The following is a 17,933-nucleotide window of genomic DNA, read 5'->3' on the forward strand; positions in this document are numbered from 1 at the left end:
CAGATAAAATAAAATAAAAATGTGAACAGAGACATTAGAGGGTCTGCAGCTCTCCTTAGGGTGTGGACGGACATTCCAAAGTTACGCTCAACTGGCTTTATTCTATTTCTTCAGTAGTTAAGGATACATTGGTATAAAATTGAGAAGAACATAATGGCTATCTTCAAATGTTGATACTCTGTGTGGCTTAATATTATCAACGAATAGCCATTGGAAAGTAGATTTCAGCTCAGCGTGAGAGGGAGTTTCTGAGACAGGCGGTTCTGTCATTTCTTGTATTGCTTGACTTGGGAGAGCACCTGCCAGGAGTATTTATTTTTGGAGTAGTGTGTGCATATAGTGAGTTTCTTTTTCTCCACAAATGATCAGGACAAAGTTTTTTTCCTTTAAGGCAGTGAATCTCACCTGTGGCTTGCGACCCCTCTGGGGGTCAGATGACCCTTTCACAGGGGCTGCATATCAGATACTTACATTATGATTCATAACAGTAGCAAAATTAGTTATGAAGTAGCAATGAAATAATTTTTTGGTTGGGAGTCACCACAACATGAAGAACTGTGTTAAAGGGTCACGGCATTAGGAAGGTCGAGAATCACTGCTTTGAGGGGACTTGGGAGAAAACAGACTTTATAAACAGAAGTTTATACAATTAGAGGTGTCTGGGGAAGCAGGCATTAATAGCAGAAGGCTGGGCTAACTGCAGTGCCCGTGATGGTGTGGCTCTGCTAGTGAGGCCCGTTTTCATCCCGTGCCCAAGTCTGTTCACTGGACTTCCCCGCCGCTACCAGAATTGCTCATCTGCTCTAGCAAAGGGCTGGGCGGGAGGCTGGGTATCCTGTAGCAGGGACAGCGCTATCAAAGGAACGTTTCACCTGAAAAAGGAAAGGTGCCTTTCTCAAGGGCTAGTTCCTGAAATGAGGTATTTGTTCTGCAAATCTCCTGGGAATAGTACTGGTTTAAAAAAAAAAGAAAAAAATTTGTTTTAATATAGGGTCAGGAATGGGATTAAAGAGGATTAAGGCGGAGTGTGTAGTGGTGGACAGTAGTTAAGGCCAGAGAGACCCCTTGGATCTGGCCAGCTAGAATCATGAAGATACTGAGTGAGATGCTGGGCGGTGTGTGCCTTTTGACCTGTTTTGCCCATTTTAGAATTTGCTGCAAGGCAGTATCCCATGCGTAAAATGTATTTGTGGGAATGGGCTGTTCTTGTTAGGAGTGATTAGCCTTGATTCAGTGATAACAGAATGTTTTCAAATTGTGTTGACTGTGTTGAAGTGCTCTGGAGGTCAGTAGGAGCTGTGGGAGCTGGGAACAAGGTGGCGGCGGCGTTTCCTAATGGCTGCATATTGTAACTGCTGTGCCTGCTGTTGACTCTCTTTGTAGGTGAGCACTCTTGGAGAAAGAGTGGTTCTGTATGTTCTCAACCGAGTTATTTATAGAAAACAGGAAATGGAGAGAAATGAGATCCCATTCCTGTGCCATAGCAGTACTGACTATGCTAAGATTCTGTGGAAGAAAGGAGAGGCTGTTGGGTTTTACTCAGTTAAGCCTACAGGTGAGTTTTACACGTTCCTTAAACTGTGTTACAGAAATCTCCATTTTGACCCCCAGCTCTGTCAGTGTCTTAACCCCAGGAGTGCAAATTGCAATGCTTACACTTAGGGTTTCTTAGAAGTGTCACAGTTCTACTGTCCATGAGAGGGGATTGTTAGGAAAGTGTTCTGAAGAGTAAAGACTAGACCTTAGACACAGAAGATGACCTTTCTGTATAGACAGACGAGAGAAGATCGTCCTTTCCTCTTAGTCTTTGGAGCCTCATCGATCTCCTCCTTCCATTTAAAGGTGCTCTTTTGATTTCTGCTGCTGTTCCTATTACTTATTAAACCCACATGGCCTATGTGCATTGCCATTTCTACTTAGAATGCTTAAAATAAATGCAAATTAATTGTTTTTGTTTTGTTTTTTTTTTTGAGGAAGGGTCTTCTTTCTCTGACACTCAGGGTAACTGAGTGTGCTGGTCTTCCTTTGGTGTGTCTTGGGACTCCCTTCTCCCCTGGGGCCTGGGCTCTGAACTTGCTGTCCCGGTCATCAGCTCCATTTATACCCCAGAGACTAACTTCAGCATCCCCTTCTTATTTCTGTCTTCACTGTACGCTTTTCCTTTAGGCTCTGGCTCCCTCTGCTGGGTAGTAGTGGAATCAAGGGTGTTTATGCCAGCCTTTAGGTCAGTAAGTAACTATCTCAAGGTTGTGCTTTTTCTCTAAAGGAAACGGAAGCATAACTAAGATTATTTTGAGAAATTGTCCCAAAGAAAAACTGACACACTCATACCTTCTTTCTCACTTTCTCTCCCCCCACCCCCCCAAATACATAGTAGGGGAAAAAAAGATAATACCTGTAGCAGTAAAGTCAAATCTTTGGTGTGTGTGTGTGTGTAAAGTGAGTTGCACGTGCACGTCATAGCGCATGTATGGAGGTCAGAGGACAGTTTGTGGGAGTCAGTTCTCGCCTTTCACCTCGTGGGTCTTAGGGATAGTGTTCAAGTAGGGCTTGGCAGCAAGCACCTTCACCTTCTGAACCACCGCACTGGACCCCTGCCTCTTTCCGAGTGCTGGGATTAAAGGCATGCTGCACTACTACTCCAAGCCCTAATCACCACCTGGTCCTAACTCTTAAGACAGAGACAGTTTGTGTAGCTCTGTATGGCCTGGAACTCACTATATAGACCCGGTGGGCCTCAAACATCCGAAGATCCTCCTGCCTTTTCCTCCCGAGTGCTGGGGTTGAAATGTGTGTCATCACACCTGGGTTGGTACTAATTCTTAATATTTTATAGTGGGGACTAAATTTCAGCGTGGATTTTAGAGATAGACCATACTCTCCCATCTTATCCTCCTGTGCAGCTCTCTCATAGCCATTTTAGAAAAAAGGAGGTGTGGAGTGATTGGATCCTGAGATGCTAATGTGGTCTGGAGGAAGCAACTCAGTTTACATGGCAGAACCTTTGAAACTTTTCTGAAACTGGAAAGGTCATTAGTAAAACTGTTGGAATTTAAAGTCAGTTTAGCAAATCCTATGTATTAAACATGTTAAATTTCTGGTTTTGATAATACTCTGGCTATATAAGATGTTTGTATTGGTAAAGCTTGGGGAAGGGTATATGGGAATACTTTGTAATGATTTTGAAGCTCTTTTAAATGAATTTTATTTGTTACTATTATGGGTGCATACAGAGGTCAAGGATGACTTAACTAGGGTCAGCTCTTTCCTTCCACTTTGCGTGGGTTCCAGGGTCAAACTCAGGTTACTAGGCTTTTCCTATCAGCACTTTACCTACTGAGCTATCTCACCAGCCCTGGCTTTGCAACTCTATATGTCTAAAATGACTTTTAAAATGGTTTAAATATTTATTAAATTTATTAAATATTTAATATTGACAGTATGTCAGAAATTATGTCATTTGTAAAGCTAAAGAAAATTTTAGATACCATGAAGATATGTGCTGTGGGATAATGCTTTTGTACATTGGTTCAATAAAATGCTGATTGGTCAATAGCCAGGCAGGAAGTATAGATGGGATAAGCAGACAAGGAGAATTCTCGAAAGAGGAAGGCTGAGTTAGGAGACATCAGGGAGCTGCCCAAGGAGCAACATGTAATGACACGCAGGTAAAGCCACGGAACATGTGGCAATACATAGATTAATAATTATGGGCTACTTTAAGATATAAGAGCTAGCTAGCAAAAAGCTTGAGCCATGGCTGAGCAATTTTAATATAAGCGTCTGTGTTTACTTGGGTCTGTGTGGCTGGCTTGGTGGGGCACAGGAAAACTCAGTTTCAGATATGTGGATATATGTTATTTCAAGATAATTTTTTTGGGTTTATGAGCAAAAATAATCCTTTTTTGGAATTTGACTAGGTCAGGAAGGGGTGGGAGACTAAAAATGATGAAGTACTTATATTAAGTCCTGCTGCTGTGACACTATCAGAAAGCCCCACCCCACACAGGCACGGCAGCTGTTCCTGCTGTGGCGGTCTCCACCACACCTTCACCACATGTGTGAAGCCTTCTGCTTTGGACTTTCCAGACTCAAAAATGTTGAGAAATACAATTTTTTTTCTTTATGCCCAGTCTCAACCAGGCATGGTGGCACACACCTTTAATCCCAGCATTTGGGTGGCAGAGGCAGGTGGATCCCTGAATTTGAGGTCAGCCTGGTCTATAGAGCAGTTCCAGGACAGCCAGGGCTATACAAAGAAACCCTGTCTCTAAAAATCAAAAAACCAAAAAACAAACCAAAACAAAAAACCACAAAACAAAAAAGCCACCCAGTCTTAGGGGTTCTTTTGTAGCAGCATAAATGTACTCAGCCAGAGACCTAGGAGAAACACAGTATGGTTGTGGACAGGACAGGACAGAGGTAAATTTAAATCAGGGCGACTTTATCCACCATGAAGCATGTGTTTTCTCCAACTGAATTCCTCTGTGGGCTTTCTATCCCAGAAAGCTTCATTATATTTTAGGCTGGCCTCTGTGTGTAGCTCAAGATGACTTTGAATTTCTGATTTTTCTGGCACTCTTTTGCTATGGAGCTTATCTTTGAAAATGAGATGTGTTCTTTGGTGCGTGTCTAGCTGTCTGGAAAAAAAAATGCTCCCAATAAAGGCTCTGCTTACTGGGGAGGTAGGGGTGACTCAGTGCAGACAAACATGGTTTCATCCCTCAAAACACCCAAAATCTAGTGAAGGAGACAAAATCCCCCACTGAAACAAAACAATGAAAAACTAGTCAGTAGACACCTACTCATCATTCATGTTGATGAGTGATGTATTTGATGTATTAGCAAGAGTACTAAGATTAAGCTCTCAATCCTGCCTAAAGGAAGTGTCACTAAGAAGGATATTTAGAAGTGTCCCTGGAGGGTCACTAGATGATCAGGAATTAGAGGTGTAGGGAAGGAAAGCGCCATGCTAGTAGTCACATGCATGGGATCTAAGTGTATAAAGGAGGGTTGTACAGGTGTGTTGGAATAAGCTTGTGGAACTAAAACAAGGGAAAGAATAAAGAGAAGAATCTTACTACAGAACAAAAAGTTGGAGGGTGAAAGTGAAGAACCCCTTGGGAAAGGTCATAAAAGCCACATTAAAACAGGTGACATTTTATTGTCCTTGAAGCTGTCAAAGAACGCGTTAGTGGTAGGTAGGAAAGTTATTTTTGAAGTCAAGAAGTCCTTAGATCTCTAGTACAGATGAGAGGAGGGCCCAATTTAGAGCTGTAGAACCCAGAAGAAAATGGGACGGAGATTTCCAGTATAGAGTGCAGCGAACTCACACTGCCTGAGATGGGATTGTCTGAGTTTCAGCTAGCTGAAGATGAGCAGTAATTTTTGTGTTTTAAGTCAGTAAATTTTTTTTTGGGGGGGTGCTTTTCAAGCTCTGCCTCCCGAGTGCTGGGATTAAAGGCATGCACCACGTCGCCCGGTTTAAATCAGTAAAATTTAATCTGGCTTGTTAGGCAGTATCTGGGAATTTGAAATACCATCTGGATGATTGTGAGTAGAAGTCTTACTAAAGCCAAAACTATACCCTTACTAAGTATTTCGGGTTTGTTTCTTTAGAATAAATAATGCTTAACTGACTTCAAAAGCATAAAGGGGGTTGGGGATTTAGCTCAGTGGTAGGGCAAGTGCAAGGCCCTGGGTTCAATCCTCAGCTCCCGAAGGGGGGAAAAAGCATAAAGGACGATCACCTAATTGGTTTGGCATTTACATCATACAGCATGGAAAAGATATCCCCACACAGCCCCTTGTATGAGATGCTAACTGTGGTTTTAGGACAGGGAAGGAACAAAGAAGGGTTCCGTGAGAAGAGGAAGCAGGACAGGTTTGTGGTTTCTGCACTTCGACCTTAGCTAGCACTCTTGGAGTGCATTTCTTCATGGTTTTTCTTTTTTCCCCCAGAGCTGAGGACCGAACCCAGGACCTTGTGCTTGCTAAGCAAGCGCTCTACCGCTGAGCTAAATCCCCAACCCCTTCTTCATGTTGTTTTTTGGTGCCATACAGATGAGGGAAGGGCGAGGGAAGAGGAAAAGAATAAGGGACAAATTGAGAATAAGAAATTTGTAAGCTTCCGACCTCGAAGAACTTAGATTTTAGAGGAAGAGAGGGTAAAGAGCAGCCAAGAGTGTCGGGGGAGGTGCTGTTTTAAATAGAAGGGGTAGGAGAAGCTTTTCTGAATGAAATGTTGGGGTAACAGGAAGTGCAAAGTGTCTGAAGAGACTTCCAGGCCGAAACTGAGAAAGTGAGAAGCAGATTTGAATGCTTCAGAACTTGTAGATGGCTACCAAGCCTGGTTTTTAGAGAGTGAGTGATAGAATTTGGAGAGGGTAGAGGTTGTATCTTTTTTTTGGTTTTTTGAGACAGGGTTTCTCTGTGTAGCTTTGCGCCTTTCCTGGATCACACTCTGTAGCCCAGACTCACCTCGAACTCACAAAGATCCACCTGCCTCTGCCTCCCAAGTGCTGGGATTAAAGGCGTGTGCCACCACCACCCAGCTTCTTCTTGCTCTTTCAAAAAGACACCAGACATTTCTGTGGGAATCCAGGTACAGGGTGCCCAGAGTGGGCAGCTGTTTTGTTTAATCTGGAGAATGACCTACAGTAGTCATGCTTTTAGCTTATTTTTTTATTTGATGTATATGAGTGTTTTTGCCTGCATTATGTACATGCCTGGTACCCACACAGGTCAGAAGAAGGACTAGATCCAGTGGAACTAGAGTTATGGATTGTTATGAACTACCATGTGGGCGCTGCAAACTGAACCCAGGTCCCTTCTAAGAACAAGCATTTTAAACCACTGATCATGAGCAAGTTTATTGAATACATTGCAAGCTGCAGTAAGAATAGATAATAGTAAGTCATAGATAGATAGCAAAACATCGTTAAATGAGGTACTTAAAATATCTAGTAGAAATCAGTTGAGAAAGCCCCATTAGGGCAGGTAGCTAAAGTGTATCTTGACAGGGTATCCCATGTCGTCGTATTCCCCACCCCCCCTTGAGGCTTCCAAGTAAGAGAACAAATAACATTAAATCCATCAGAAGCCCAGTGGGAAGCCTTATTAAGGCAGCCAGCTGGAGCTCCAGGTAAGAGAGTCCCTAGCAGAACAGAATTTCCCCAGTAAGACTCCAACATGTAGCAATGACATCATCACATCTGTAGTGTTCATGATAACCAGCTGAGACCAACTGGGGAGGTTGAGACAGTCAGCTGGAATTCCTTGTTTGCTTTCTCTCCAGGGATGAATATCTCATGGCTGAACTTCCACCTTCTCTTCCATTCTTTTTTTTTGGGGGGGGGGGTTGAGACAGGGTGTCTATACCTTTGGAGCCTTTTCTGGAACTCGCAGAGATCCGTCTGCCCCTGCCTCCCGAGTGCTGGGATTAAAGGCGTGCACCACAATCCCCACCACCACCACCACCACAGGCTTCCGTTCTTATATCATAGGATTAACAGTAGTGACATCTGATGGAAGTATTTAACCTTTGTTTAGCTGTATTTATGAATATGATGTTTTTACCTTTGGACTGTTTTGTTCTCTTCCTTCCCTGTCAAAGTGCCTTCTTGCTTTTTTTGGTGGGGGCGGGGAGCGGGGGGCACAGCTCCAGACAAGGGCCTTGGAAGATCTTTTGAGACAGACATGTTTAGGTCTGAAATGGGGCAGGACCGGGGACAGCTCTACTGAGAGCCAGCTTGTCAGTGAGTAGAAGTGACTCACAACAACTCACCAATATAATGCGTATGTAAAGGTTAACGGTTTAGTGATGAGGCTGTTTTGAAGGCCTGTTGAGCAGTGTGCCCTGTGCAAAGGAAACAAGGCCCCAGGTGTTGTTACTGTTACTGCTTCAGGATTCCTGATTGTTGTTGTAGACTCTGTAGAAAGAGCCAGGGTGAGTAACTGGACACTTGGGTGGTGAGACTTACTGAGAAGTGAGAAAATGGGTAAACTTGAGGGAATGTGTTTTCAGACTATCTCTAAGAATTTGGTTATAAATAATATACATCAAATGTGTCAATTGCTATTTTTATTTTAAATAACATTTTTGTATATTCGCATACCACACAATTTACCCATTTCAAATGTATCATATCTCACCAATTTTAAATAATTTTTATTACTGCAAAAGACAGAACTGTATACAATACGAGTCACTTCCATTTTTGGCAGCCAATAATTAATTTAGATCATACATCATGTGGCTTATATCTAGCTTTTTTTTTTTTTTTTTTGGCTTAACATTCTTTTTCCAAATCTCAAATCTCATATATATTGTAGTGTGTATCAATACTTCTTTAAAAAACTTACTTATTCATTATATCTGTATTACTATTTTGTTTGCCTGTATGTATGTACATCATGTGCGTGTCTGGTGTTCTCAGAGGAGGAAGGCACTAACTAGATCCCCAGAATTGGAGTTACAGGTGGTTGGCTGCCATCATGCAGGTGCTGGGAACCAAACCCAGGTTCTCTGCTGAGCCATCTCCAGCTGCAACACTATTTCTTATGACCATGTGACAATTTCTTGTATAGTGTTATAGTCAGACTTACTGGTTGCTGTGACCACATACTTGAACAAAAGCAATTGAAGGAAGATTTATTTTTAGCACATGGTTTTAGCAGTTTCAGTCCATAGTAGAGACAGGGAGAAGGTTAGAGTTACATCTAAAGATACTATGTTACATACATGTTGTCTTAGTCAAGTATGTAGGTCATGAAATGTAATGAGCTGTTTGTCTTATATTAACTATTAGCAAACATAAAATAACAGCTATTATTATCACATGTATAAATTAGAGTGTATAACATTTTATATTAGAATATATGCATTTCTTTGTGCTTCTTAACATAAGGGAAAAACTATTCAGAAACATTAACTCATATTTACTAAATGTACGTGTAGTTTAATGTGTAAAATTCTTTGATCTCTCTTACTACTGCAGGAAGCTTATGTGCCTCATTTCTTACTCAGAGTTACCAACTGCCAGTTCTTGATACAATGTTTATAAGAAAGAAATACAGAGGAAAAGATTTGGGGCTTCATATGCTGGAGGACTTTGTTGACTCCTTTACAGAAGAAGCACTTGGCTTGCGGTATCCGCTCTCTTCTCTCATGTACACAGGTAAGTGGACTGAGCTGAAACTTGTCACCTGAAACTTGTTTCTCCAGACTATTGTAAATGTATAGATACCAGTTTTAAATGTGATTAGCATTTTTACTTCTTAAGGCTTAACTTTCCAAATGTAGTTTTATTCTATGGTATCTAGTTGTTACATGGAGCGTAATAACCTTTTTAATGTTTAAAGTCAGGGCCACACTGTAGGCCAGGTTGGCCTTGAAATAGTGACCTTCCTGCCTTAACCTCTGAGTTTTGGAATTATGTGCCAAGGAAGGCATAACATTTTCTGTAAGGCTTTATTCTTTTTTTCCAAAAATTGCTTATTTTCAGGTGAAAATTTTTGTACCTTTCTTTCTGTACTGTACTTTTCTGATTCCTCTCCATTTTTCTAAAGCCTTCCTGTAGTTTTCATCTCCTAGGGTGACCCTGCAGAGATGTCTTTCTTAGGTAGTCTGCCACCCTCACCCCCACCCCCACCGATGACTAAAGTTCCTAATGGCCTCTCCTTTTCAGAGTTGATTACAAATAAACCATGTTGTGGGGGTCTCCGCAAACACCATGGCCAGCAGAGTAACGATCCACTTGAAGCAAGAAGGAAATCCAGTTCAACGTGACTCAGTAGCCAGTGTTGTTCAAACTTCCAGAGTCTGGCACGGGCAGTTAATTTTAAGCATATTTAAGTATAGTACAATTTGGAAAAAAGTTTCCTGGTATAACACAGGCCCATGTCCACAATAAAGTTTAAGGCATAATTCCATCAAAATTCTTTTCAAAGTACCCATCACTTCTTGCATGAAAGTGGGTTCTATAGATAGGTTACATGTGTTACCCTAAGGGCCTGGTCTGGTGTGGCAAGTGCTCTTACCAGTCACGTAGATAGTGCCGAGGTCACTGAGGCTGCTGTCCTGTATGTGGGAGTCTGGGGGTCAGATGTGGCCTGGCCCTTCAGAGGTTGTCTCGCCTGTTAACTACCTTAGTTCTGGTCAGAAAACAGGTTATATATCTCTTCCTTTGAATAGACCACCTTGTGTGTTCAACAGTCCTGGTTTTCCTAGTGCTTATCTGTGAGTACAAGGACTTCTGTGCCCCCACATCCAGTTATCAGAGACAGGTCATTCCGCGTGTGCATCTATTTACACTAACTCATATTCTCTGGTTACAATGACATCTGAGAGCTCCTAGGGTCGTCTGCTTTCTTGAATCTAAGTGCGCACTGTTTAATAGTCTGAGTGTAGGGCGGGTGTTGGAGAGAGACTTTTCATAAGGTCTGACCTCTACTCTTTTTAGAGTGCTTGAGTGCTTGTGTGCATGTGTGCCTGCCTGCTTGCCAGCCTTCCACATGTGTGCTAGTGCCTGGGGATGCCAGAAAGGACATTGGATCTCCTAGAGCTGGAATTATAGGCAAGTTGTAAGCCACCCAACTTAGCAGTTGGAATCGAAACTCAGGTCCACTGGAAGAATAGCAAGTATTTTTAACAGTTTGAACCATCTCTCCAGCCCTTCTTTTCAAGTTTTGTATCAGTATTTCATACTGTTTATTATAGGAAGTTTTTATCTTTTTGGTTAAATTTATACCTGGGTGTTAATTTTAAGGTTCTAGTAAATGAGATTGTTTTCCTGATTTCTATTTCTAATAACTTGACATTAGTGAGTCTGGGGACATGGCTCGGTGAGTAAGAACACTTGCTTTGAAGGCAAAAGAACATGAACTTAAATTCCCAGCACCCATGTAAAAAGTTGGGCATAGCTTTAAGTGCCTGTAACCTCAGCATTTGAAGGTTGGAGATAGATGGATTATCCCGAGCTTGCTGGCCAGTCAGCTTTGCCCAAACTGTGAGCTTTGGGTTCAATAAGAAACTCCATTCCAGATAATAAAACAGAGAGTAATAGAGGAAGATACAAACATCTTCCAGCTTCGTGTGGATAGGTGCATGTACTCCGCACATTCACACGGCACATACACTCCACCCAAGAGTGAATATGTCTATAAATTAAATAAATAAACAGGAGCTGGAGAGATGGTTCAGTAGTTGAGAGCATTAACTGCTCTTCCAGAAGACTCGTGTTTGATTCCCAGCACTCATGGTTTCCCACAGCCATCCATGACTGCAGTCCTGCTGGATCCTGTTCTCTCCTCTGGCCTCCATGGGCAGCAGATACACAAGTGGTGCACAGGCACATGCAGGCAATGCCCATACACATGAAAGACTCCATTAAAAAATAGTTTGCCACTTCTGTGTAGCAGCACTGATGTTTTATATATTGATTTTGTGTTCTGCAAGTTCACTGCGTCTTCAAACATACAATTGAACAAGACACGTTACTGAGGAATTAGAATTTTCTTTTTCATGTGCTTAGTCCCTGATAAAAATAAATTAAAAACAGACTATCAGACTTGAGAACTTGAGATAAAAACCACAGGATTGCCAAGCTGTAAGTCCCAGCAGTTGCTGGGAGGAGAGAGTCAGAGAAGGAGGAGTGAAGTCAAGCGTTTGAGGTCAGGTCAGCAGTGGAGATGTGTAGCAGCCGCAGCAAGGGCCGAGGGTGTGTGTACAGAGACACTTGTGAGAATCCCAGAATGTCAGGAGGGTGTGCTTGAGATTGTGGTCAGCATCCCAAGATGGGACACGGGGCAGAAGGAAGCAGACACTTGAGCCCCACCTTAGGAAAGTGTCAGGTTTAGCAGTGAATATTTGTGAGCAGCTGCCATGAGAGATGGCCTCCTGGGACGTATGAGGCCATTATCTCAAAGAGGAGAGATCGTTTTCCCTCCCCATCTCCTTAACATGTCTTAGGTAAATTGGTTCTCCCGAGGGGTGGTCTCCTGCCCAAGTAATTGGCAAGCCCAGTGGATTAACTTTTTTTCCTTTACTGTAATCCTTTCTCTCTCCCTCCCTCTCTCTCTCTCTCTCTCTCTCTCTCTCTCTCTCTCTCTTATTATTATTATGTATCTGCCTGCAGGCCAGAAGAGGGTGTCAGATCTCATCATGGATGGTTGTGAACCACCATGTGGTTGCTGGGAATTGAACTCAGGACCTCTGCAACAACAGCCAGTGCTCCTAACCTCTGAGCCATCTCTCCAGTCCCATTCTTTCTCTTATTAAAAAATTAATTAACGAGTTAATTTTTTCCCCAGCCTTATCAGTTTCCTCTCCTTCCCTTCTCTCCTAATCCTTCTCCCCATCCACTTCCTCTACCTTCCTTTAGAAAGGTGCAGGGCACCCATGTATATCAGCCAGCCATGGCATATCAAGTTGCAGCAAGACTAGGTACCTCCTGTCCTATTAAGGCTGGACGAGGCAACTCAGCAGGAGGAAAGGGTCCCAAGAGCAGGCAACATAATCAGAGACACCCCCAATCCCTCTGCTAGGTGTTCTACAAGAAGACCAAGCCACACAACTGTAACCTATGTACAGAGGGTCCAGGCCCATACAAGTTCTCTGGTTGGTGGGTTAGTCTCTGTGAGCCCCCATGAGCCCAGGTTAGTTTATTTTGTAGGTTTTCTTGTGATGTTCTTGGCCCCTCTCGCTTCCAAAATCCTTCCTCCCCCTCTTCCACAGGATTTCCTGAGGTCTGCCTAATGTTTGGCTATGGGTCTGCATCTGTTTCCATCAGTTGCTGGGTGCAGCCTCTCTGATGACAGTTGGGTTAGGGAACAGTCTATGAGCATAGCAGAGTCATTTCATTGCCTTTTTTCTTTTTTGCAAGACATGTTTGGTTCTATCCTAGGTCTCTGGGCTGTCCAGCCTCTGGGTCCTAGCTCTCTAGGTATTGTCAGGGGTGGGTTCCCACTCATAGAATGGGTCTCAAACTGCACCAGCCATTGGTTGGCACTCCCATAACTTTTGCATTACCTTTGTCCCAGCATATCTTGTAAACGACAGATTGTAGGTCAGAGGATATGGCTGGCTGGGTTGGGGTCCCAGTCCCTCCACTGGAAGTCTTGCCTGCTGATAGGAAATGGCTGGTTCAGGTTCCACATCTCCCATTGCTAGAAGTCTTAGCTAGGGTCACCCTCATAGGTTTCTGGGAGTTTGCATTGCACTAGGTTTCTAGCTCATCTCAGAGATGCCCCTGATTCCAGTTGTCTTTCCCCGGTACTCTCCCTCCATCCTCCCCCAACCTGATACCCCCTGTTCCCATGCCCACCTCCCACTTCCCTCCCCTCCCCTGTCCACCAGCACTGTCTATCCTGTCTCCCTTCACAGTGGGATCCATGTTTCCCCCTGGAACCCTCCTTGTCACTTAGCTTCTTTGGGTCTGTGGATTGTAGTGTGGTTCTCCTTCACAGTTAACAGTGGATTTACTCTTAAAGGGGGGAGATTGTAGTATACAATGTTCTCTTCTTTGGAATGATGAGCAGACAAGATGGATCTCTGAGTTCAAGGCCAGCCTGGACTACATGGCGTGGTCCAGGACAGCCAGAGGTACATAGAGAGGCCAAAATAGACATACATACAAACAAATAAATAAAATGTCATGTCTCCACTCATCTTATAATGAATGAATGGGTGGATGGATGAATGAATGAATGAATAAAATGTCATGTCTCCACTCATCTAATAATGAATGCATGAATGAATGGACAGATGAATGAATGAATAAAATGTTATGTCTCCACTCAGGGCCAGAAGATGACCCAGGGGAAGCAGCTTTCCCTTAGTAGGTCTTAGTGTTTCCCTGAGCCTCCACCTTTTCCTGGTGAAAGCTGATCACGAGGGAAGGGTCCTTCTTGAGCGGCCTCCAAACCTGCTAATTCCTGTCTAGCTGCCTTACATCGTCTTTGTCTTCCTTACTCCAGCATCCCAGACCATCGGTAGCTGACATACAGTCTAAACAACTCTGGGCACTGATTTGATGCCACAGATGTAAAACTTTACACTGGATCTCAAGTGATGGGTCACAAAGCAGAGACTCACTGAAGCTATTATACATAGTTATCTTATGTGTAATATAAGGTGTATATTTTAAAAGTCTTTGTATTAAGGTTGGCAAATACTAAAAAATCTGAAGGGGGAAAAATCCAATAAACTTTGGTCTCAAGCATTTGGAATAAGAGCTACCTAACTGGTAAATGCAGAACCATCTTGGTATATGAGAGTTGCCTTGGGTTAGAATTCTTCATGCTCCAAGAACTACTTATTCCAGCCCAGGGTCATAGACTTATGGTTTGAGAGAAGGATTGGAAAGTGCCCAGTTACAAGTCAGTCTATGGATTCACACTAGGTATTTATAATTTGTTCACATGCTAGACTAGTATCCTACTGTTCTGTGTTTAGTATACAGATTAGACATATTTGACAAAAATTTGTTTTTAATGAGAATTACATTTAGGCCCAGCATGCCTCACCAAAATGCACAATGCTCCAAGTCTGAAACTTTCATGTTTCAGAGCATTTAAAATTTTCAGATTAAGTATGCTCAATAGCCTATAGCCTATTCAAATATTTAAATTAGGAAAAACTCTGAAACATTCAGCATTTCAGATATTTTCCACATATCTCTTAAAAGAACAGAGGAGGGCCTGGAGAGACGGCTCAGAGGTTAAGAGCACCAACTGCTCTTCCAGAGGTCCTGAGTTCAATTTCCGGCACCCACATGGTGGCTCACAACCATCTGTAATGAGATCTGGCGCCCTCTTCTATATACATAATAAATAAATAAACCTTAAAAACAAAAACAAAAACAAAACAAAACAACAACAACAACAAAACAGGAAAGTGAGGTGCCCAAGTCATTCAGTGAGGTAACATAACCTGATACCAAAAACATGACCAAGTGTTGGAGCCTACTAGGTTTCCTGGTGGCTGTACCAGCAGGACTGCATGAGAGGTTGATTGGACCACGGGCCTGGGTACCAGGTGTTTGTAAGGGTCTACACTTGACTGTAACTAGCAAGGGGGAGGTCTTTGCTCCACCCCTTGGCATTGTTAAAAATAGACTTTGGAATAAAGTTTTGGGCCAGTGGATAAGGATCCAGGCCCACCCAAGGCTATCCTGTATTTTCTCTCTGTTTTCTTTCCCCTCTCTATTTCTAACTATTTCTCTTATCTCTCATTCCTCAAGAGTTCCTGGGGTAAATAAGTATGGGGGCTTGTCCGCCATAACCAAGGTAACTCACAAGAATATACAGTGGTCTCAGTTATGAGTAAACTCTTGATGCTGGAGAGAGAGCTTGGTGGTCAAGAGCATTAGCTGTGCCGGGTGGTGGTGGCCCACACCTTTAATCCCAGCACTCGGGAGGCAGAGGCAGGCGAATCTCTGTGAGTTCGAGGCTAGCTTGAGCTACCAAGTGAGTTCCAGGACAGCCAGAGCTACACAGAGAAACCCTGTCTCAAAAAAAGAGCATTAGCTGCTCTTGAGGATGTTTTGTATAGTTTATCATCTATACAGTTCTCCTTCCCTTTGGAGCTGTTTGTCAACCCCCTCCCTCCCCTTTTCCTTTGCTCTCTAGACACAATTGCCCTCCTGAGGCCAGTGCATCCTTCTTTCTCATGATGTCGTATTTGCATGTCCATAACTTTAAAAAGCATAGTGTGCTCTGTGATTGTTTTCATTTTAGCCAGTCTTTACAATTGTGATCATATTTGTCATTTCTTTCTTTATTTACAACTTCAGTGGTGTTGTACACCATGCTCTATACTCATCATCACTGTATCTAAACTTTCCTCATGCTGAACATGAATTCCTTTTTGGGAACCTCTGCTTTGTGTTCATGTGAATTACCTGTTCTAGTTAGGTCACCTAAGTGGAATCAAATAGTGTTTGGTCTCCTGTTTGTCACTTAGTTTGACAAATTAGCAAATACTTTCCTCTACCATTTTGTATAGTATGTTACACTTTACATAGTGACAGCCTTTTGTACATGTATTGTAAATCTTTAGATTTATCATTTAAAATTCTTATTTGGAATTTTGTAAGATTTTTACTTTTAAGATATTTATGATTTTATGTGTATGACTGTTTGGTTGGCATGCGTATTGTACACCGTGTGAGTGCCTAGTACCTCTGGAGGCCAGAAGAGGGCATTGGATCTCCTGGAACTGGAGTTAAAGACAGTTGTGAGCCATCATATGAGTGCTAGGAATCAAACTCTGGTCCTTTGGAAGATCCAGAAGAGCAGCTAATGCTCTTGACCACGAAGCCATCTCTCCAGCATCAAGAGTTTTACTTGTAAGTGAGACCGCTGCATACTCTGAGTTACCTTGGTCATGGTTTTGGTGTCAGGTTATGCTGCCTCACTGAATGACTTGAGCACCTCACTTTCTGAATTTCTTCTTTTGTACTAGTTGAGATTTCTAGGAAATTGTTAAATGTGTTTTTCAGCTTCCAAGCAATACTTTGAAAAGTATCCGGGAGATCATGAACTACTTTGGGAAGTTGAAGGGGTGGGTCATTGGCATCAGCGGACACCAGTCACCAGAGCATTACAGAGAGAAGCAGTTAAAGTTACAGGTAAGCCGAGTAGACTATGGGACAGTTTAAAAAGCAGTCGCTGCTAATGCTGCTGTCTGACACCGCGGAGCAATGTTGTGATCTTTCTGGTTGCAGACCCACTTAAAAGTGTTTATTGTGCTTTCACTTTTGAGTCACTAATGAAAAATAGACCTAGACGGGGCTGGAGAGTTAGGCAACTCTTGTTGCTCTTGTAAAGGATTGGATTCAATTTCCAGCACCCATGTGGTAGCTCACAACCATCTGCATAACTCTAGTTCCATGGGATCTGGCACCCTCTTCTGACCTCCTTGGGTACCAGGCATGTGCATGGTATACATACACATACATGCTGACAAAATACTCATGCACATTAAGTAAGTCTAAAAAGTAAAATTAAGCGGTGGTGGCGCATGCCTTTAGTCCCAGTGCTTGGGAGGCAGAGACAGGAGGATCTCTTGAGTTTGAGGCCAGCCTGGTCTACAGAGAAAGTTTCAGGACAGGTTCCAGAGCTACAGAGAAACCCTGTCTCGAAAACCAATAAATAAATAGGTAGGTAGGTAGGTAGGTAGACAGACAGGCAGAAGAAATTAAAACAAAGGACAAAAACGGACCTAGACTAGCCCAAACAGTCAAGTCCTGCAGTAGGGTCTGGCAGTAAAGATCAGTGTGTTGGTGAAGAAGTGTGAACTGGGCTTTGTAAAGAGATAGAGCAGACCTAGATTCCCCCCCCCTCCCCCAAGGGATAGAAAAATCCAGGTCCAGGTTTTTTTTTTTAATTTATTTTTTAATTTTTTTTTCATTTTACATACCAACCCCAGTTCCCCCTCCCTCCCCTTCTCCTACCTCCTCACCTCCCTCCCACTCTGCCCCCATCCACTCCCTAGAGTGGGTAAGGCCTCCCATGGTAGTCAACAAAGTCTGGCATACCAAGTTGAAGGAGAGCCTAGCCCCTCCCCATTGTATCAAGGCTGAGCAAGGTATCCCACCACAGGGAATGGGTTCCCAAAAGTCAGTTCATGGGCCTGGGATAAGTCCTGGTCCTGCTGCCAGGGACCCCACAAACAGATCGAGCCACACAACTGTCACCCACATTCAGCAGGCCTAGTTCAGTCCCATGCAGGTTCCCGAGCTGTCAGTCCAGAGTCAGTGAGCTCCAACTAGCACCGGTCAGCTGTCTCTGTGGGTTTCCCCATCATGATCTTGACCCCATCTTCTTTTTCTTCTTCTTTTTTTTTGATTTGAATGCTGAATGCCGTTTATTGAAGGAGGGAGGAGGTCTTAAATACAGGCTTACAGCACAATGGGAGAACCCTGGAGGGC

The 17,933-nt window shown here is 43.1% G+C and overlaps 1 protein-coding gene across 4 annotated transcripts in view; it reads left to right on the forward strand.

Annotated features, from left to right (window-relative positions):
* Fam169a (family with sequence similarity 169 member A) overlaps window positions 1-17,933 on the forward strand; it is a 53,503-nt gene that overhangs the window by 25,264 nt on the left and 10,306 nt on the right. For all 4 annotated transcript variants that reach the window (XM_036207223.1, XM_036207221.1, XM_036207222.1 and 1 more), the window contains 3 exons: window positions 1,384-1,555; window positions 9,000-9,179; window positions 16,503-16,631. In XM_036207223.1, the coding sequence (XP_036063116.1) occupies window positions 1,384-1,555; window positions 9,000-9,179; window positions 16,503-16,631 (481 nt within the window). The remainder of the gene's footprint in view (window positions 1-1,383; window positions 1,556-8,999; window positions 9,180-16,502; window positions 16,632-17,933) is intronic.

Source organism: Onychomys torridus, chromosome 15, assembly GCF_903995425.1.
Source record: "Onychomys torridus chromosome 15, mOncTor1.1, whole genome shotgun sequence".
NCBI lineage: Eukaryota > Metazoa > Chordata > Mammalia > Rodentia > Cricetidae > Onychomys > Onychomys torridus.